We start from the raw sequence: 22,814 nt of genomic DNA, 5'->3' as shown, positions 1-22,814 counted from the left end.
AGCTATCAAACTTTTAAAAGCCTCCCATTTGCCAGACATCCCTTCTCCTTCAAACAGGCTCACCCAATTGACCTCTTCTAGGGCCTGCCTCATGACCACAAAATTAGCCCTACTCCAATTTAGAACCTCAACCTGTGGACCTGTCCTATCTTTATGCATAACTGTGTTACAACTAAGAGAGTTATGGCCACTGGACCCAAAGTGCTCTCTGAGTGACATTTCAGTCACTTGCCTGATCTTATTCCCTATCAGGAGGTCCAGCATTGCATCCTCCAGAGTAGGCACCTCAACAAACTGATTTAGGAAACTTTCTTGGACACATTTGACAAACTCTACCCTGTCTGGGCCTTTTACACTCTGAGTGGCCCTGTTAATACAGGAGAAATTAAAATCTCCAACCAAAACTGCTGTATTATTCCCATAGGTATCTGCAATCTCTCTACACATCTGCTCCTCTAGTACCTGCTGGCTATTTGGGGGTCTATAATGCAATCCCAACAGAGTGACCATTCCCTTCTTGTTTCTGAGTTGTAGCTATATGGCCTCATTTGATGAGTATTGTTGCTATGTCCTCCTTTTTTAAAAGGGCACTTCCCCCTCCTCATTTACTTGTACTTCTGTCATCCTGAAACACTGAGCTGCCAGTTATGCCCTTCTCTCATCCATATATAATATCCCAGTCCCCAGAGCCAATCCATGCTCTGAGCTCATCTGCCTACCAGTCAGGCCTCGTATGTTGAAATAAATGCACTTTACACCAAAAGTCTTTTCCCTCCCTTTACTGTGCCCCTGGCTATCCTGAATAGTAAAGTGAACTGTATTCAAACAATATTTAATACATGAAGCAAAATATTTGTTTTGTGCAGTAACACCTTCTCTTGTTACAAAATATATCTCCCTGATGCAATCTTGCTGTTATTGTCCATGTGCCTGTGCCATACCTCAAATAGATCATGTCTGAGCTCCAGCACTGTCAACTCTTCTGTGTAGGTGATGGTCAATTCTCTGCTGTTCTTGAGCTGAACTTCCTTTGGAAATGGGCCCTGGAAAACAACTGCTGTCTCTCCATAAGCCACTGCTCGAGCGCCAAGATACAATCTGTACGCAATATCTTGTTTATCTCGAGGATGAATGCTGTAAAATATTAAATGCTTATTCGCACACTCTGGCATCTCTCAGATTCCACTGAGTTAATAGGTGGTGGGTTCCACTCTCACTCAGACTGTAAACAGGTAATTGAACAATGCAGTATTAAGGGACTGCAACATTGTCAAATGAGGAGCTAAGCTAAGACATTGGGTAGATGCAGGGTTCTACAGCACTGTTCAAAGAAATGGACAGAAGTTCTCTTGGGCTCCTGGCAAACTCCTTGCTCATTGATTCAGTTGCAATTTCTGGGATCTTGCTGTGCACAAATTGCTGATGCATTACATAAGCAACAGGTGCTTCTTTAAAACTCTGATCATGATATACACTTAAAAGTTTCGAAGACAGTACATTATGTGAAAGGAACATTTTTTCCTGAGGATGGATGGCGCCTTTATGTTACATAACCCTGTTCAGGTAAACATGTTATGAAACCTTTCCATTTAGGCTGCAACCATCATTAATTATTCCCACATGGTTTTGTCTTAACCAACCTCTGTTCCTGTGTCAAAGAAGTTTCCAGTCAATTTGCAAAAGCAATATCCATATTGAGGGTAATGAAATGTGAGGCTGGATGAACACAGCAGGCCCAGCAGCATCTCAGGAGCACAAAAGGTGACGTTTCGGGCCTAGACCCTTCATCCAGCCTCACATTTCGTTATCTTGGATTCTCCAGCATCTGCAGTTCCCATTATCACTCATCCATATTGAGGGTATGTGCAGACCACCATTCACAACTGTTGACAAATTGCACCCTGTCTGGGCTTTTTACAATCTGAGTGGCCCTGGTTTTAAATGCAAAAGTGTGATTGACCTTACGCAGGTTTATCTCGACAGCCCATTTTCAAATTTGGTACCTACACGCCATAAGGTGATTCCTCATCACCCAGGTCCATTGCAACTGCCATGAAAGTTCTCTTCATCTTCGAGTTTGGAGCATAACCAAAATCAGCAGTTTGATGCCAACGTATCCATGGGAAAGAATCATCTGGTACAGCATGGTGGTCGGTGGACAGCTAAAGGAATAACAATTACAGCAATCTTTATTAACCATAATAAATATAAATGAAATTAAAGTAGTTGAGCAACATTGAGGGAATGACAGCTATGCTGTTAAAGGACAGTACTGAATGAGTGCCAAATATTCAGAGGGATAGTACAGAGCGATTACAACCCTTGCAGGGACAATACTGAGTGAGTGCGATATTGTCATAAGGCCAGTACTGAACACATCCAAGAAAACTGTTGGAGCAGCTGCACTGTGGGAGCACAACACTGTCGGAGTGGCAGCTCGAACTGCATAGAAAGGCCGGGAGTGCTCAGATGGGCAAGTGGGGAGAAGATGCGGGAATGGAGTGGTGTCGGCAGGTGACAGTGCAGTAGGGGAAGTAGAGAAATCAGGAATGCTATTGTGAAGAGGGGATAGTGTGCTCAGAGAATGTGGGAGGCGAACAAAGGGATAGAATTGAGAGTGGGAAGTCTGACAACAAAATAAGAGGTCAGCAAAAGATTCAAACAATAGACAATAGGTGCAGGAGTAGGCCATTCAGCCCTTCAAGCCAGCACCACTATTCATTATGATCATGGCTGCTCATCCACAATCAGTATCCTGTTCCTGCCTTGTCCCCATAACCCTTGATTCCACTATCTTTAAGAGCTCTATCTATCTCTTTCTTAAAACATCAGGTAGACCAAAGAGTGAAGACTCTTTTTGGAGTGCTTTGATCTAAATTAGTGAAGGGCAATAAACACTGGTTTACGAAAGCATTTTGAAGTCAAAAAAGAAGTGGTGTTGGGTCTTTTGAAGATCATTAAGGTAGATAAGTCCCCAAAGCCCGATGGTATGTACCCAGATGACTGAAAGAGGCAAGAGAGAGGAGATTGCTAGGGCCTTGACCAAAATCTTTGTATCCTTGCTTGCCACTGGAAAAATCCTGGAGAACTGGCAAGTAGCTAATGTTTTTTTCTGATTTTCTGAAGAAGGGATCCGACCCGATACGTCAAGCTTTCCTGCTCCTCTGATGCTGCTTGGCCCGCTGTGTTCATCCAGCTTCACATCGTGTTATCTAAGTAGCTAATGTTGTTCCTCTGTTCCAGAAGGGAAGTAGGGATAATCCAGGAAACTACAGACCAGTGACTCTCATATTGGTGGTTGGGAACCTACTGGACTGAATTCTTAGGGATAGGATTAATGTGCATTTGGAAAATTAATTAGAGGCAGTCGGCATGGCTTTGTGCAGGGCAAGTCATGTCTTACTAACAACTGAACTTTTTTAAAAATTCATTCGCAGGATGAGGGCTTCACTGGCTAAGGCAGCATTTATTGCCCATCTCTAATTGCTCGGAGGACAGTTAAGAGTCAACCACATTGTTGTGGGTCTGAAGTATGGTAAGGATGGCAGTTTCCTTCCTTAAAAGACATTAGTGAAGCAGGTGGGTTTTTCCCAACAATCAACAATGGATTCACAGTCATCATTAGATTGTTAGTTCAATGGCAGGATTTGAATCCAGGTCCCCAGACCATGATCTGGGTTTCTGGATTAACAGTCCAGCGATAATACCACTAGGTAATACCACCCCATAAGGAGGTGACGAAAGTGATCGATGTGGGTACAGCAATGTTACCTACATGGACTTTAGTAAGGCTTTTGACGAGGTCCCTCATGGTAGGCTCATCCAGAGGATTAAGATACATGGGATTCACAGTGATTTTCCTGCATGTATTCAGAATTGGCTTGCCCATAGATGGGAGAGGATTGTGGTGGAAGGGTGGTTTTCTGGCTGGAGGTCTGTGACTAGTGATGTTCCGCAGGGATCCACACTGGAGCCTCTGCTGTTTGTGATATATATAAATAACTTGGATGAAAATGTACATGGGTGGGTTAGTAAGTTTCCAGATGATACAAAGATAAGTGGAGTTGTGGATAGTGTAGATGGACACGGCGAGATATAGATCAGTTACAGATATGGGTGGAAAAATGACACTTAAAGTTTAATCTGGGCAAGTGTGAGGTGTTGCATTTTGGGAGATCAAATATTAAGGGAAAGTATAGTTAATGGCATTGCCCAGAACAGCAATGATATAGAGAGGGATTTTAGGGTTCAAGTCCATGGCTCTCTGAAAGTGGCCATACAAGTATGTGGGGTGATAAAGAAGGCATTTGGCATGCTTGCCTTTATTGGTCAGTGAACAGAGTACGAGGGTCAGAAAATCATGTTATGGCTTTATAAGATTTTGGTTAGAGTATTGCGTTTAACACTGGTGGTCACTTTACAGGAAGGATGTGGAATCTTTAGAAAGAGTGCAGAAGAGGTTTACCAGGATGCTGCCTGGATTAAAGGATATAAGCTAGAAGGAGAGGCTAGAGATGTTGGAGTGGTGGAGGCTGACAGGAAACCTGATAGAAGTCAATAAAATTATGAAATGCACAGATAGACTTTGCAATCAGAATCCTTCTTCACAGAGTTGAAATGTCTAAAACCAGGGGGCATGCATTTAAGGAGAGAGAGGGAAAGTTCAAAGATGATGTGAGGGGAAGGCTTTTTAAACGTAAAGAGTGGTAGGAGTCCGAAATGTGCTGTCAGGGGTGGTGGTGGTGGAGACAAATACGATAGGGGCGTTTAAGGGACTTTTAGACAAGCACATGAATATGCAAGAATGGAGGGGTATGAACCGAGGGCAGACAGAAGGTATTAGTATATTTTGGCAGCATTTCAGCACAACATCATGAGCCTAAGGGTCTGTTCCTGTGCTGTACATTCTAAGATATTAACCTCTCTGTCAATGTCAGCAAAAGAACTGATCATTAACTTCAGAAAGAAACATGGAGATCACATTGCCATCTACATCAACGGAGCGATGGTTGAGTGTGTCAAGTTACTAAAAGTGACGATAATTGACAACCTGTCCTGGACTTCCCATGCAGATGCGACAGTAATGAAGACACAACGTCTCTTCTTCCTCAGGTGACTGAGGAAATTTGGCATTGCCATTCAGGGCCTTCACCAACAATTACAGATGCACCATAGAAAGTATGCTGTCCAGGTATAGTAACTGGTCTGCTAGGACAATAAGAAACTACAGAACGTTATGTGCACTGCCCAGCCCATCAAGGAAACCAACCTCCTATATATGGACTCCATTTACACCTCTCGTTGTCACAGACAGGATGTCAAAATCATCAAAGACCCATCACACCCCAGTAATGTTCTCCTACAATCTTTTCCATCAGGTAGAAGATACAGAAGCTTGAACATATGCATTAGCAGGTCCAAGAACAGCTTCTTCCTTGCTGTCACTAGATTGATGCATGGACTCTCTAACTTCAAATTATGTTGATCTGTTAATGCTGATCTTGCCTCACACACGTCCTGTGCCATTTAACCTGAATGCCTCACTCTATCCCAGTATTTTTCACACTATGATCTGTACGTCCTTGTTTATTATGATCTGCCATACTGCTCGCCAGCCGCTGCCAATAAATCAAATCTAATCAATGTACTACCTGAACAATGCATCAATTGTTGTTCATATTAAAGAATCAAGAAAATTGAAGAGTCATGTGGGAAAAAGTGCTGAGAAAAAAGGCAGCTATTTTGCTCACATGGGCTTCCATTTACCTACTCCGGGATCAGCATCCAGGCAAATCACGTAATCAAGCCTGTGCGTAGGGTTTAAACTTACTGGGGAGGCAAAGAGTTCATCTGAGGGGAAAGCTAGAAATCTAAAGAGAAAAGTTACGGCAAAGTTTAAAATACAAATACTCAAAGAATGGAGAAATGTATAAAGAGTTTGACAGTGACAGTACTTAAGCAAATAAGGATCGAACAAGGAGTACTGCTGTAAAAACAAATGGTTTTTAACAGAACATAAGGTATTTTTAACAAGTCAGTCAGACAGTGACCTCAATAGACTGAAATGTATTTGACGTAATAGCCTTTTTTAAATTCATTCATGGGTTAAGGTGCCGCTGGCTGCCCAGCCTTTACTGCTTGTCACTGGTGGTGGTGAGCTGCCTACTTGAAATGTTGCAGTCCACCACAATGGGTTGACACACACAATGCCATTAGGGAGGGAATTCAAAAACTTTGACCCAGTGACAATTGAGGAACAGAGATATATTTCCTTGGAGGCTTGAACTGGCTTGGTGGAGATCTTGCAACTGGTGATGTTCAGATATATCTGTCGCTCTTGGTCTTCTTGATAGCAGTGGACATAGGATTGGAAGGTGTTTTCTGAAGATCTTTGATGAATTTCTACAGAGATTCTTTTAGATAACACACACTGCTGCTACTGAGCATCAGTGATGCACACAGCCCAAGTCTGTGGATGTGGTGCCAATCAAGCAGGCTGCTTTGTCCTGGATAGTGTCAAGCTTCTCGATTGTTGTTGGACTTGCACCTATACAGGCAAGTGGGGAGTATTCCATCACACTCCTGATTGTGCTTTGTATCTAATGGAGTGGCTCTGGGGAGTCAAGAAGTGAGTTACTCCCTACGGTATTCCCAGCCTCTGACCTGCTCTTGCAGCCATAGTGTTTATGTGGTGATTACAGTTGGTTTTCTGGTCAATGATGATCCCAAGGATATTGATAATGAGGGATTCAGTGACACCACTGCATGTCAAGGAGCGGTAGTTTAGATTGTTTCTAATGATGATGGCCATTGTCTGGATTACTGTGGTGTGAATGGTACTCCTAACTTGACAGCCCAGCCTGGATACTGTCCGGATCTTGTTGCATTTGGAAATGGGCTGCTTTAGTATCTGTGAATTATAGAATCCCACTGTATGAAAGCAGGCTATAAGGCCCATCAAGTCCACACCAACTCTCAGAAGAGTATCCTACCCATAGCTCAACCTTATCCTTTTAACCCTGCAATTCCCATGGATAATCCCCGTAGCCTCACATTCCTGGACACTATGGGCATTTTAGCATGGCCAATCCACCTAACCTGTACATCTTTGGACTGTGGGAGGAAACCGGAGCACCCATGGGAAACCCACACAGACATGGGGAAAATGTGGAAAAGCCACACTGACAGTCGCCCGAGGGTAGAATCAAACCTGGGTCCCTAGCGCCGTGAGGAGTCACAGACACTGCTGAACATTGAGCAATCATCAACAAACATCCTCACTTCTGACCTTAGGATGGAGGGAATGTTGTTGATGAAGCAACTGAAGATGGTTAGGCCAAGGCCCTGAGGGACTTCTGCAGAAATGATTCTTAAGCTGAGATGACTAACCTCCAACAACCACGGGCATCTTTCTCTGTGCTAGGTACGATTCCAACCAGTTTTCCCCTCAATAGCCAGAGACTTTTCATGGTAACCAAGGTTGCAAATTAAAACATTATACTGTATTAGACATTTCAAAAAAGACCGAATGGAAAAGTGAAGTAGTAGTATCCCTATTAGTAATGGATGAAAGTCACGAGAAAGGATTTTGGCCCAGAAGATCAGTATCAATAGGATGGAGCTGAGGAATAAAAACGGACTGCAAACACAGGTGAGAGTAGTTTACAGGGTCTCTGGTTGCAGCTATGCCACCAGCCAGAATAGAAGCTTATAACAAAGGTAACAATAATCACGGGACGTTTGACAACACCCAAGGGCAGCCTAAAAGATACATTTGAGACAGTTCCTTGGAAGTTTGGAATAGTTAGGGAAAGAAAAACAGTAGTACAGATTTAGGAAGATTAGAAAGAAGATGTTCTTGATGGGGCAAGGATGGAATCCATTTAGTTAAAGCTGAGAAGCAAAAAAGGTAATTATCACATGATTTAGGGCACTCTGTAGGCTTCCAAATAATGAGACAGAGCAGCGTAGAATTTGCAGAGGAATCAGACAGATAGGAAAGAATTTGAGAGAGATTATGCTGGGGAGTTTTAATTACCCAAATATCAATATAGATAATAGTAGAGTGAAATAATGGAAAATAGTAGGAAGGCAGAAGAACTTCTGAAAAATGTTGAGGAGAATTTATTCATCCAGTGTGTTCAATTCAGCAAGAAAGAAGACATTGCTGTATCTGGTGCTAGGAAATAAGATGGGCCATGTGCACCAAATGTCTATGGGAAAACACTTGGATAAGAATGATCACCTATCGTAAGGCTTAGATTATCGATAGACTAAAGCAACAATTGATATAAACTAGAACATCTAGACTTGGTTTGATTTTATTATTTTCACCTGCTGAGATGCAGTGAAAAGTATTGTTTTGTATGCTGTCCAGGCCAATCACACCATACATAAGACATTAGGGTAACAGAACAGAATGCAGAATGTAGCACTCCTCAGCTACAAAGTGCAAAAAGAATCAACTTTAACATATAGGAGGTCTCTTGAAGAAGCTGTTTTTGAATCTGTTGACATATGTTTTCAAAATTTTGAATCTTCTGCCTGATGGAAGAAGATGGAAGATAATACAACTGGGATGGGAGAGTCTTTGATTATGTTAGCTGCTTTCCTGAGGCAGTGGGAAGTATGGATGGAGTCAATGGATACAAGGCTGGTTTGTGTGATGGACTGGGCTGCAATCACAACGCTAATTTCTTGCAGTCTTGGGAAAAAGAGGAGTTGCTAATCCAAGCTGTGATGCACCCAGACAGGATGCTTTCTGTGGTGCATCTAAAGAAACTGGTAAAAGTCATTGTGGACATGCTAAATTTTCTTGCAATAGGCAGAAGGCATCTAACCAAGTCAAATGGAACCAAGGACTGACAGGAAAAGCAGTAATGGAACAAAGGGTGTTTTAGATACAGACTTGATATGTTTCAATAAAGGCAAAAGGAAAGGGAACCAAAGCCATGGTTCCTTGGCTAGTGAGGAAAATAGAGAAGAATAGATGGTGCTTTTAAGGGCAATCGTTCATGAATAAACAGAACTAAATAGAGGCAAAGTGAAGTGGAAAATAGAACCAGTAGAAAGACGGTATGAGATTGGAATTGTAGTTAACATAAAAGAGGCTCAGAAATTTTCTATAAGTAGTCAGGTAATAGATTGACAAATTAAAGACTAAAAGGGTAATTTATGCTTAAAGTAACAGGGCACGGCTAAAACGTGAGCACTTTATACCAGCATTTACTACAGAAGGGCATATTGGTGACGTATTGCCAAAAATTGAGATGGTAGATGTACTGAAAATGCACTGTAAGGTACCTGAAACATTCCTTGTTGCCGTGCTATTCTACCCCTATCAACAATTCTCTGTCCAGTTCATCAATGACATCATCAGTGCTGCTTCCCTGTCTTGTTTGGAATTGGAAAGGTTTATCTATTTCACTTCAAATTTCCGCCCTGCTCTCACCTTCACCTTCACCTGGTCCATCGCTGGTTCAATTTTTGCAGATTGGCTACCCACCAATATCCACTACAAAACCACTGACTCCCACAGTTACCTCATACCCTGCTTGCTGTAAACACTCCATTCCATCCTCCCACTCCTCGATTTTCATTGCACCTGTTTCAATACTGCCAACTTCAATAAGGGAGCCTCCAAAATGTCCACTTTCCTCCTCAACTGAGGATTCCCCAACACTGTGGTTGAAAGGCCCCTCAGCTGTGTCCAGCCTATCTCTGGCAATTCGTCCCTCACTCTGTCTTTCCTCCCACAACAGCAATGAAGTCCCCCTTGTCCTCATCTACCATCCCACCAGCATCTATATCCAAAGGATCACTAGCCACCATTTCTGCCACCTCCAGCAGAAAGCTTCCACCAGACACATTCCTCTACCCTCCCTTGCTAGCCTTCCACAAGGACGGTTACCTCCAGCTTGGCACACACCTCCTCCACTCAAAATCTCCCAACACCCCCATGGTACTTTCCATTGCAATCTGAGGTGTAGCTCCTGCCTGTTTACTTCCTCCTTCCTCACTATCCAAGGCCCAGGCACATCTTCCAGATAAAGCGGTTCATTCAATCTATTTTATTGTATTTACTGCTCACAATGTCGTCTCCTCTCCAGTGGCGAGATAAAGTACAGACCGGGTAACCGCTTTATAGAACACCCGTCTGCACAAGTATACCTGACCTTCTGGGTGCCTGCCATTTCAACGCACCACCATGTCTGCTAGCCAACAGATCTCTTTTAGACTTGCTGCAGTGATCTTGTGAAATTTAGCTCAAGCTAGATAAACAACTCCTTAGTCTCCACTTGGGAACCTGACAGCCTACTGAACTCAAAGTTGACTCCAACAATTTTAGGGCTTGAGCATCTTCTCCCAAAACCCTACCCAACTTTCACACACCAGGCCTTGTTAAACATCCCATTGTCTGCCATTACTTGTCCCAAGTAGCAGCTATTAAATCTCCCAGGCTGCCCTTTAACCATTCCTTTGTCTGCCCAACTGTTTTTCTCTCTCTGGGCTCCATCTCCTCCTATTGCTGATTCTTTCCTCCCTCTTCCCCGCCACTCATTTTTAGCATATGTGCCACACATATACCACCCATTTTTCGAGCTACAATCAATTCTGAAGAAGGGTCACTAGACCTAAAACATTAATTCAGCTTTCTCTTCGTGGAAATTGCCAGACCTGCTGAGTTTCTTCTAGCAATTTCAGCTTTTGTTTGTGTGTCTTGTTTTTTTGAAAATTGTTTTTCTGGGTTTATGGATAAACTGGCTATGCTTAGAGTGGATACAGCTGCCTGCTCCATTGGTTTGTGTCCCAGGTTGCTGAAGGGAGTGAAGAAGGAGACAGCAGAATCTTCCAACCTCCCTTAGAGGAGAGGTGCCAGAGGATTGGAAATGTGCCAAATGTGATATTTTATTCAAGGAAGGATATAGAAAAATTCACAGTATCCACAGATCAGGATTTTAGAAAGCATAATCAGGGAAAAAATTAACAGACACTGGGAGAGCTTTAGGTTAATTAAGAACAGCCAGAATAGATGAAGCATTTTGATTATTCTAATTGAGTGCTTTGATGAAGCAACAGAGAAGGTTGTTCAAAGTAAAGGAACTTCTGTTTTCGTTTGCTTCAGATCCCCAGAATCCACAGTTCTCTGTTTTATTCAAAATATAACCGTTTTAAATTACCTGGACAAATCCAAAAGGGAAGTCTGCTTCTGTGGCTCCGCCAGAGCCTTGATGGAAAATCTGCCTCCAATCCTCTATCATTGCTGGGAAGGTGCAGTTATACTGTGCAGTGTGCAAGACTGTGTTTGCTTCACCTGCAAGGAAATCACATGAAGTAAAACTCAGCCTCAAAAGCTATAGGGGGGTAAGCCTTTCATGTCACGTTCATCATTTAAGCAAAGACCATTAAGATCACTCCATATAACTTAAAGTCCTCGCACCTTATGATTAAGAACAGCCTTTATTTGGTCAATTTAGTTCAAATGCATCACAAAAACTAAGTGAGGCTGAGGATTTTAATTTGCCTCTACTGACGGGAAATCCTCGAGTCTCTCAACTTTATGTCATTGAATTTGGTAGATGATTGTAGTGATTGGAAGCAGATAGATCTTACTGACCATGAGTTCTTGATTAAGGTTGTTAACCTGGGCCAAATCAGGAAGTCCTGGCAGACAGATAGAAGCAGGGCATTATTTTAGGGAAGCAAAATGGTGGGCCCTGTATAGACTGCTGCTCCAGATTATCCACCCCTTCTTCATCCACCACCTGGACACGCCTGAGCACACCTACTTACCTCCAAGTGGTGGGCATGACCAGTGGAGGGGTCTCCACGCGGGAGTCCTTCCCCTTTCCCTCAAGGATCTAGATTGAAGGGTGTTGCATGCAACAGTCCCATGCAATCACAAATTGCAGTAGTTCATGAACTCCCAGCCCAATTGTTTATTTTGCAGTACTGTGGAATCCTTGGACAATGTGTACATTTGTTGTGGGAGTTTGCACTCCCTTTTTAGTTCCATGAAGAACCCTCTGCTCTATTTTTGGTTGCACCTCAGCTCAATGTTCCTGATCTTTTGGGCAACTGGTGCAGATGGGAGCAGGCAGGTCAGAGGATCTCCTCATCAGTCTGCTCCTGGGACTTGCAAACTGGCCATTAACAGAAAAATGAAGACGGGTCTAGGCCTGAAACATCAGCTTTCCTGCTCCTCTGATGCTGCTTGGCCTGCTGTATTCATCAGCTCTACACCTTATCATCTCTTGGCCATAGAGGGGGTCATTTAAGCCAATTGTATGGCCCTCTTCTGTAGGTATCTTAGAGCCCGGGAGTCCTTGGAGAGGGAGTATGCTGTGTCCATCAATGCCCTCAATACTTTTAGGGAGAGTCGGGCAGTGCAAGGGGTGGAGTGTTTTATTTTCCCCTCCAATTTTGTTTTGATTTAATCTCTACTCTCCCCCCTTTACTTTTTTCACATAGCATTGCCACCATCAGGCCTTGCTTGTCACTGGTTCTCTGGCCGCATGTGTGTTTTTCCAGCTGGTGGAAATGCTAAATTAAATTATTTGCACAACAGTGTCTTCAATGAGAGAAAAATATATATATAAACAGGTGATTCAGGGAGTCTCCTGACTTAAATGAGAAAAAATAGGGGATTCAGAGTCATTAGACTTCAAGGACAGACTAGTCACTGTCAGTGTACTGTGCACATGTAAATAAAGGGTGACTTGGTGACGAGATACTGGGCTCCGAGCACTTACTTCAGTGGCAATGAGAGTGGGATTAATGAAGTAACCATGGAAAAGCACCTACTAACTGAACCCCAACTGGAGTTCAAACAGGTACGAAAATGCAGCAAGTGAAGCATGGGAGCTCCAGGGTAACCCAATGGAAATGGACCCCATCACCTGTCCGACTGAACTTGGGGAATGCCACTTGAGCATAAGCAATCACAGACGGTCTCACGGGACATATCCGGAGCAGAGGGACCCTAAGCCAGTCCAGAGCAAAACCCCACAACAATGCCGAGCCTCAACCAAATGGCTAAAACATTCTTTAGGATCTGGGCCAGAAAGCCATTGTAGCTGCTGCCACTGTGCAGATTCAAAACAGCAAAGGAGCCCTACGTGAACTGACTTGAGTAAGGGAATGCACAAGCTGATATCCAGGAAAGTCACACCTTGCAATATCCAACTACATGTGGGGTGTGATAGTTAAATTGCTTAGCAACATCCAAATCAGAACCAATTAAAATTAATGTCTGGTTAAATGGTCACCTGGTTCTCATGGAGGTCAATACCAGCACAGCTTTTTCATTGGTTGCAGAACTCATCTTCGACAAGATTTGGTCTGGACGCCAACCTTTACGTTTGTGCAAGACTTTGGCCAGTCTGAGAAGGTGCACCAGGGAGCAGCTACAGATTAAGGGTGCAACTTTGGTTCTAGTCTCCTATGAGAAGCACTTGGTACAGTTATAGTTGTAGTAACAGGCTCAGGCCCAAAGCTATTGGGATAGAAGTAGTTGAGAAAGATTTACCTTGATTGGTTCAACATTTTTCAATTAAAAAACAGCTGCCTAAGTGAAATTCAAATGAAATACCCAGAACTTCTTCAGGAAGGGCTAGTGACTATCACTGGGGCCAAAGCCACTTTACATGTTGACCAGGAAGCGATTCCATGATTTTGCAAGGCCCACCCAATGTCATTTGCTGAGCAGGCAGTAGTAGAGATGGAAATCAGGAGACTGAAAACCAATGCAGTTTGTGGAATGGGCAGCACCTTTCATACCAATTGTGATGCCTGATGGCACAGTTCTCCATTGGGGAGATTTTAAGCAAATGGTAAACTACTTCTCGCAGCTAATGAATACCCAACCCCTTGCAAAATTGATGGGGCGGGGGTCTGTCATTTAGAAAAGTGGACATTAGTTATGAGATTGAGGGGTGACCTGATTGAAGTCTACAAAATCATGAGGGGTATAGACAAGGTGGATAGCAAGAAGCTTTTTCCCCCCCAGAGTGGGGGACTCAATTACTAGGGGTCCCGAGTTCAAAGTGAGAGGAGGAAAGTTTATGGGTGATATGCGTGGAAAGCTCTTCACGCAGAGGGTGGTGGGTGCCTGGAATGCATTGCCAGCAGAGGTGGTAGACACAGACACGATAGTGTCTTTTAAGATGTATCTGGACAGGTACATGGATGGGCAGGGAGCAAAGGGATACAGACCCTTAGAAAATAGAAGATAGGTTTAGACAGAGGATCTCGATCAGCGCAGGCTTGGAGGGCCGAAGGGCCTGTTCCTGTGTTGTAATTTTCTTTGCTGTTTCCTAGCAGATGATGGAGAACATTATACAAGGTCTACACCAGGTTGATATTTATCTGGATGAGGTGCTAATAACAGAGGAAGACAAATGAAGAGCACTTGGAGAGCTTGGACATAGTACTTACATGTTTCTCCTAAGTGGGCATACACCTTAGAAGGGAAAATGTGTGTTTAAGGCACCCCAAGTGACCTACTTGGGCTACAGAGTCATCAAGAGGGAGTTACACCTATTGGAAGATAAAGTGAGGGCAGCAAAGGTGCCCACCTCCCATGTCTGTACCAGAGCCTAGGTCTTTCCTTAGGTTTGTGAATTATTACAGAAAATTCATACATAACCTGGCCTCCATCTTGGTGCTATTGAAAAACAGTCAGACTTGGAAATGGTCATGTAGCCAAGAAGTAGCCTTCAAGGAAGTGAAAAAGCAGCCATAATCATCTAAGGCATTGGCCTACCACAATCCAAAGAGAGAGATGATGACTTGCAATGCCTCCCCGTATGGTATTGGAGTAGTATTGGCTCATCAGTGGCCCAAGGGAGAGGGATGCCCAATAGCGGATGCTTCCTGGACTTTGCTGATGCCAAACGCAAATATGCCCAGAAGGAGAATGAAGGTTAGGCGGTCATCTTTGGTGTGAGGAAATTCCACCAATACTTTAGTAGATGGGAATTCATCAAAATAACAGACCACAAACTGGTGCTTAAAGAAGACTAGGCAGTGCTGCGGGCACCGAAAGCAACTGGTGAAGTAGCTGAGAGCGGGATGGTGAGATCAGGCCAGTGAGGCAGCCCGGAGTGTGGTGCTTGGTGTGGCCTGGAAAGTCTGGAGCAGGGCTGCAGCAGTAGAAAGGAGAGTTGGACTCTCTGAAGTTATCTTTTTTTTTCCTTTCCTTATTCTAAGTTAATGTGAATGGTGCCAAATATGTATGGCGGAGGCGTACACTTTTTGTTGTATTTTTTACATTAAATACGTGACAACAAGTGATTTAATTCAATTTGAATTCAGCAGTGGGCTCTTATTCTCCGTGCATACAAGAACAAGTTGGAACACCATCCAGGTGGCAAGTGGCTAATTCAGATGCATTGAGCCACCTCCTACTGGCCGATAAACCACCAATGGTGCCTCCCCTGGAAGAATCTGTTCTGCTTTTAAACTTTCTGGCCACCCCTGACAATATGCAACTGTGGATGTGAACAGATCCCATCCTGGTAAAACTAAAACAGCTGATGGTAATGGGAAGAAGCAGAAGAGCCATTGCAACCAGGATTGAAACCTTTCTGGACCTGGCGAGACAGATCACCATACAGGTTGACATACTACTGTGGGAAGGAAGGCTGATTGTCCCAAGTAAAGTCTCGTGCCAGACACTGCCTGAATTCCACCAGGCTCATCCAGGGTCTCCAAAATAAAAATGTTGGCAAGAAGTTATGTCTTGTAGCCAGAATTGGTTGCTAACATTGCTGCGGTGGTGAGGCTGTGCCCAGATTGCCAACAAGACAAAAACTGCTACTGTCAATTTATGGGAATGACTGGATAAACCCTGGACCTGGTTACATGTTGACTATGTGGTTCTTTCATAGGTTCAATGTTCTTAGTCATTGTGGATGCCCATTCAAAGTGGTTGAACATGTATACAATTCACTCAAGAAGGCGACTGAAAAGCTGAGAGCGTAATTTGTGATGCACATACTCCCGAAAGTTTTGGTCACAGGCAATGGGACATCATTTACCAGCAGAGAATTTGAGTATTTCCTAAATTCGAATGGCATTAGGCATATGACGGCAACTCCATACCTTCCATCATCCAAAGGTCTAGCAGAAAGAGCAGTCCAAACATTGAAGGCAGGCTTAGAGAAATAGCCTACAGCTTCACTTGATATCAAGCTGCCCCAGTTCCTGTTCGTTAAACTAAAATCATATGCCTCTGCCATCTTAACCTCATCAAAAATCCCAATATGAACTCTCCTGGTTCTCGAAGTAAAACTGACAGCATCTCAGAATTAGAGGAGGCTCCTTAACCACATCTGTCAACTCTTGAAAGGTTTTAGTGTCTGATGCCTCAGGAAAAGTTATGCTCCATATAAGCAAAAGAAAAAACACTGCCGGTCTACATGCTGGCAGGAGAATTGCTTGTAGCTTTTTATCTGCCCTAACGTCATTTGCCCGGAAAACATAATGCATTCTTTCCACATACTGGGCCCAGTCTTTGGCAACTGGATCAAACATGTCAAGCTTTCCAAATAGTGACATGATGCCAGAAATGCTTACCCAAACTCAAAGACAACTGTTGCAAGTGAATCTTTTCAGGGCGTGCTTTTCTCTTGTCACCACTGAACTAACTCCATTAAGGCTAGTAACACATCACCGTTTGTTTACACATGCATAGTACACGATACTGATGCAGCCGGATCAGTCTCGTGTACTATGCCGGCTCCTCAAGTCAGCAGAACTCCTGGCACTCCTGTTTATATCTGTCAGCCAGGACTCACTGCTTGGACCAAGTTAACAACCCCAATTAGGGAACTCATATTCTATGAGGCCCGCGACTGACCTTGTTCCAATCACAGCAGTGCACTTCGAACTTTTGCCTTACACTTATTGGGACAGAATGCAGTAGCAAACCACAAAGGGAACAACAATTTAAACTGCATGTGAAGTAAATTCTCATTGGTTGAGGTGTTGCCATGGAGAAACCACCAGGGACAGTTATCTGCCCAGCTTTTGTTTAAATTTGAACCAGGTCAGCCAACTTGGAATCCTCAGGGCATCACCATGGGGAGTGGACCAGGAAATGGTTGACTCCCCCAAGCTTTTGTCTGGTATAAGCAAGCTATATAGCAAGCTTGACTGATATTCTTAAATTGATTGTTAGTTCAATTCCAAGTAAAGTTGGGGTTGTTGAGCAAAAAGTATAAGAAGGAAAGCAAAGCTGGAAATCTGACGTTTCCTTGTATTAACCCAACTGAGATGATTGCTACATGATGTGGTAAGACTTGTGCTTGACTTTCTGCTGAATGAGATTTTCATGAATTCATTAGTAAATGTTTTAATGACTCATTTGCTATGTTATATATATTTTGTCTTCCTAGTAATCAAAGTAAATTTTTAAAATAATCAACTCAAATGTTTTTATGTGGTGATTTAACTATTTCTAAAGCCTAAGCTGTATATACTGAGCAGACCCTTTTGCCAAAACAAGATGGTTCTTCGGAGATCATAATCCGTGAATAGTAACTGTAGCTTGTCAGCAACGTTAGCAATTGCTATTGTTTCAAAAAGGTCAAATAATAAATGTAAAAATGGGAGTTCATTGTTCAGTTCATAGAACATTACAGCACAGTACAGGCCCTTCGGCCCTCGACGTTGTGCCAACCTGTCATACCGATCTGAAGCCCATCTAACCTACACTATTCCATGTACGTCCATATGCTTATCCAATGGCGACTTAAATGTACCTAAAGTTGGCGAATCTATCACCGTTGCAGGCAAAGCGTTCCATTTCCTTACTACTCTGAGTAAAGAAACCACCTCTGACATCTGTCCTATATCTTTCACCCCTCAATTTAAAGCTATGCCCCCTCATGCTCGCTGTCACCATCCTAGGAAAAAGGCTCTCCCTATCCACTCTATCTAACCCTCTGATTATTTTATATGTTTCAATTAAGTCACCTCTCAACCTTCTTTTCTCTAATGAAAACAGCCTCAAGTCCCTCAGCCTTTCCTCATAAGACCTTCCCTCCATACCAGGCAACATCCTAGTAAATCTCCTCTGCACCCTTTCCAAAGCTTCCACATCCTTCTTATAATGCGGTGACCAGAACTGTACACAATACTCCAAGTGCGGCCACACCAGAGTTTTGTACAGCTACAGCATAACCTCTTGGTTCTGGAACTCGATCCCTCTATTAATAAAAGCTAAAACACTGTATGCCTTCTTAACAGCCCTGTCAACCTGGCTGGCAACTTTCAAGGATCTGTGTACATGGACACCGAGATCTCTCTGCTCATCTACACTACCAAGAATCTTACCATTAGCCCTGTACTTTGCCTTCCGGTTACTCCTACCAAAGTGCATCACCTCACACTTGTCCGCATTAAACTCCATTTGCCACCTCTCAGCCCAGCTCTGCAGCTTATCTATGTCTCTCTGCAACCTACAGCATCCTTCGTCACTATCCACAACTCCATCGACCTTCGTGTCGTCTGCAAATCTACTAACCCATCCTTCTACGCCCTCATCCAGGTCATTTATAAAAATGACAAACAGCAGTGGACCCAACACCGACCCTTGTGGTACACCACTAGTAACTGGTCTCCAGGATGAACATTTCCCATCAACTACCACCCTCTGTCTTCTTTCAGCAAGCCAATTTCCGATCCAAACTGCTATATCTCCCACAATTCCATTCCACCGCATTTTGTACAATAGCCTCCTGTGGGGAACCTTATCGAACGCCTTGCTGAAATCCATATACACCACATCAACCGGTTTACTCTCATCTACCTGTTTGGTCACCTTCTCAAAGAACTCAATAAGGTTCGTGAGGCACGACCTTCCCTTCACAAAACCGTGCTGACTATCCCTAATCAATTTATTCTTTTCTAGATGATTATAAATCCTATCCCTTAAAACCACTTCCAACACTTTACCAACAACTGAGGTAAGGCTCACTGGTCTATAATTACCAGGGTTGTCTCTACTCCCCTTCTTGAACAGGGGAACCACGTTTGCTATCCTCCAGTCATCTGGCACTATTCCTGTAGACAATGACAAGTTAAAGATCAATGCCAAAGGCTCGGCAATCTCCTCCCGGGCTTCCCAGAGGATCTTAGGATAAATTCCATCCGGCCCAGAGGACTTATCTATCTTCACCCTCTGTAGGATTTCTAATACCTCTTCCTTGTGAACCTCAATCCCACCTAGTCTAGTAGCCTGTATCTCAGTATTCTCCTCAACAACATTGTCATTTTCTAGAGTGAATACTGTTGAAAAATATTCATTTAGTGCTTCCCCTATCCCCTCTGACTCCACACACAGCTTCCCACTACTATCCTTGATTGGCCCTAATCTTACTTTTGTCATTCTTTTATTCCTTAAATACCTATAGAAAGCCTTAGGGTTTACCCTGATCCTATCTGCCAACAACTCCTCACGTCTCCTCCTGGCTCTTCTGAGCTCTCTCTTTAGGTCTTTAGTTCAGAGATGGTTACGAAAATGAAGAATGCCCTCACAGGAAATACCTGTAGAAAGATCAACATAAGGTGTTTAAATTTGCAAAGTAAGTAGGAAATGTAGCGCTTAGATTGGTGTGGATCGAAATAATTGGCCTTATTGTGTCAGATGGCCAATACTTGGAGGGATTAAAGGAGGATTTGGTCAACTAAGCAGAGTACAAGACAAGAAGATGGCATTTTATCTTGTGACAGCAGAAGTTAATGCCTGGTGGACCCTAACAATAAATTAAAGAAGCTGAACAAGAAGAAATAAACAATTCATATGACTCTTTGAAGATATGTTGCAGATAATCTATGCTTTTAGAACTGTAAGTTACTGCCTAGGCATTGTAAGTTGTTAGTTCCTATGTGACAATAAACACTAATGTACTGGTTGGTAACAAGTTCAAATTACTTAAAAACATAAATGGACCTTCATACTGTCCTTATGTAAAAGCCACTTCCCTCGTTCCCTTCATCTAAGTTGATCCTTCTCAAATGATATACAATCCCATTCAATGTTAATTTTCTAGTTTGTGTGTGTTCTTGGCTGTCAACATCACTGACAAGATCAGCATTTATTGCCCATCATTAACTGACATTGAGAAGGGTGGTGATCAGCTGCTTTCTTCAACCACTACATTAAGTAGCACTTAGGAAGGGAGTTCCAGGTTTTTAACTCAATGAAAAACAGAAACAGTTATTTAGTTAGAAATCAGGATGGCGTATAGCTTATAGAGTCATACAGCTGAAGGGGGCCATTCATTTCATAGTGGATTCCTGATCAGCACTCCAGTCAGTACCAGACACCTACTCTATCTTGCAGGGGTGGAATTTTATTTTCCCTAAAGAGCCCATCTAACTTCCTTTGAAATCTTTTATTGTCTCCTCTTTCACCATCCTCATGAGTCCCAGGTTATTATCAACTGCTGCACAAAACATTTGTTCCCAAATTTTCCTTGGCCTCATTCTCAAAACTATAACTATCAGTTCATGGAAACAGTATTTTTTTTGTTGACTTAATCTAAGTCCATCATAATCTTGTACACCTCTATCAAACCTCCCTTTTTCCTACCTTCTTCCAAGCAGAACAGCCCCAGCCTCACTAATCTAACCATGCAGCAAAAATTACAGAACTGCAATGGTGAAGAAGAAAGTTATTTAGCCTTTTGTGTTTTCAGCAGATCTATGCCATTTTGGCTAAGTGCCAATTCCCTGCCTTTTCCCCATAGCCATGCACAGTATTACTATCTTAAAAACCATCAATGTCCTCTTGAATGTCCCAATTGAACCTCCCTCTATCACACTTCACAGAATTGTTACGATGCAGTATGTTTTCACCCATCACGCATGCACCAACATTGCAAACAAGCACCATTGGCATAGTGCCAATCACCTGCCTTTTTCCTCGATATCCTTGAACACAATTTCTATCCAAATAATCATCCAATGCCCCTGTGAATGATTCAACTCAACCTGCCCTCCATCACATTTCGAGGCTATGCATTATAAACCCTAACTACTCACTTTTGAAAGGTTTTATTTCTCAACACCCTTGCTTCTTTTGCGCAACACTCTGAATCTATGCTATCTCGTCAAGTAAAGATAAACTCGCCAAAGTCCCAGAGGCCAAACCAGTCCCAATGTCCCAGGAATCTAAAGTATCCCTCTTGCACCATAGTTCCAGCCACACATTCAACTATCTTATCTCCCTATTTCTATATGTATCTGTATGTGACACTGGGAGAAATCCTGATTATGACTTAAGAGGTCTACATAGAACATTACAGCACAGTACAGGCCCTTCGGCCCTCGATGTTGTGCCGACCTGTCATACCTATCTGAAGCCCATCTAACCTACACTATTCCATGTACGTCCATATGATTATCCAATGACGACTTAAGTGTACCTAAAGTTGACGAATCTACTACGTTGCAGGCAAAGCGTTCCATTCCCTTAATACTCTCTCTGCTTGTTAATTTTCTAGCTGGCCCCCCTAAGTTCTAATTGCAGGACCTCACACATCTTCTTATACATGTACTTACATCAATGTGGACCAGGACCTTTGGCTGTTCACCCTCACCTCACCATGAAAGAGATAACCATTCTGTGACATCTTTGACACCAGTACCTGGGAGCCAACACACCATCTTGGAGTCATGCCCATGGCTTAATAAACTCTTCTACTATTCCCTAACCAACTCACCATCAGTCTAATATTTTCATTCTGTTTCCTCCCCTCCAGTCAGCTGGGCTACTCATGGTGCCACTGGCTTGGCTCTTGTAGCACTCCAGCAAGGGCCCAGTACACCCCAACATTATCCAGTGCAGAAAACTGGCTACTAAGCTGGATAATTTGGGATTTCTACAGTACTTCTCCACCCATTTCCTAGCTGCCTACATGTGCCATGGCCACCTCTACGAACATGCTATCTACATAGTTCTCTGCCTCACACCCTCAGACTCTAGGCACTGCTTGAGCTCAAACTTGCAGCTCAAGCTTTTGCAGCTGATTTCATGCACTAGGGCTCATCTAGTTATACAAGAAGACCCGAAAGCAACTCTCATGCCTCCGGACAGGCATTCCATTAGGCTGAGCTGCCCTCATATATCTTAAATTAAGAACAAAAACAAAGTTGTTGGAAAAGCTCAGCCGGTCTAGCAGCATCTGTGAAAGAGATAACAGAGTTAACATTTCGGGTCCAGTGGCCCTTCCTCAGAAGGGTCTGAGTTCTGACGAAGGGTCACCAGACCTGTCACATTAACTCTATTCCTTCCTTTCACAGATGCTGCCAGATCTGCTGAGCGTTTCCAGCAACTTCCATTTTTATTCCTGATTTACAGCATCCACAGCTCTTTCGGTTTTCATACCTTAAATTAAGTTACTTACTGTAACACAAAACATAGAAAATAGAACAATACAGCACAGAATAGGCCCTTCGGCCCTCAATGTTGTGCCGACCTGTGAACTAATTTAAGCCCCTCCCCCTACACTATCCCATCATCCTCCATATGCTTATCCAAGGACTGTTTAAATGCCCCTAATGTGGCTGAGTTAACTACATTGGCAGGCAGGGCGTTCCATGCCCTTATCACTCTGAGTAAAGAATCTGCCTCTGGCATCTGTCTTAAATCTATCACCCCTCAATTTGTAGCTATGCCCCCTTGTACAAGCTGAAGTCATCATCCTCGGAAAAAAGACTCTCTGTCCACCCTATCTAATCCTCTGATCATCTTGTATGTCTCTATTAAATCCCCTCTTAGACTCCTTCTCTCCAATGAGAACAGA

At 43.2% G+C, this 22,814-nt stretch overlaps 1 protein-coding gene and 1 long non-coding RNA gene across 5 annotated transcripts in view; one reads left to right on the top strand and one right to left on the bottom strand.

The window, feature by feature from the left end:
• LOC125467050 (uncharacterized) overlaps positions 1-17,290 on the top strand; it is a 94,586-nt gene extending 77,296 nt beyond the window's left edge. The window contains exon 3 of the long non-coding RNA XR_007250554.2: positions 14,323-17,290. This is a non-coding gene — a long non-coding RNA (uncharacterized LOC125467050). The remainder of the gene's footprint in view (positions 1-14,322) is intronic.
• The window catches only part of siae (sialic acid acetylesterase), a 77,484-nt gene that overhangs the window by 4,320 nt on the left and 50,350 nt on the right, over positions 1-22,814 (bottom strand). For 2 of the 4 annotated variants that reach the window (XM_059638920.1, XM_059638921.1), the window contains 4 exons: positions 18,997-19,068; positions 11,181-11,314; positions 2,008-2,162; positions 942-1,134 (listed from right to left, as the gene is read on the bottom strand). In XM_059638920.1, coding sequence (XP_059494903.1) covers positions 942-1,134; positions 2,008-2,162; positions 11,181-11,314; positions 18,997-19,068 — 554 coding nt within the window. The remainder of the gene's footprint in view (positions 1-941; positions 1,135-2,007; positions 2,163-11,180; positions 11,315-18,996; positions 19,069-22,814) is intronic. The other 2 variants (XM_048562398.2, XM_048562400.2) reach the window with 1 other exon arrangement.

This window comes from Stegostoma tigrinum, chromosome 32 (genome assembly GCF_030684315.1).
Source record: "Stegostoma tigrinum isolate sSteTig4 chromosome 32, sSteTig4.hap1, whole genome shotgun sequence".
In the NCBI taxonomy this organism is placed as follows: Eukaryota; Metazoa; Chordata; class Chondrichthyes; order Orectolobiformes; family Stegostomatidae; genus Stegostoma; species Stegostoma tigrinum.
Note: the sequence above shows the minus strand (reverse complement) of the source record. Positions and strands in the feature narration are given on the sequence as shown.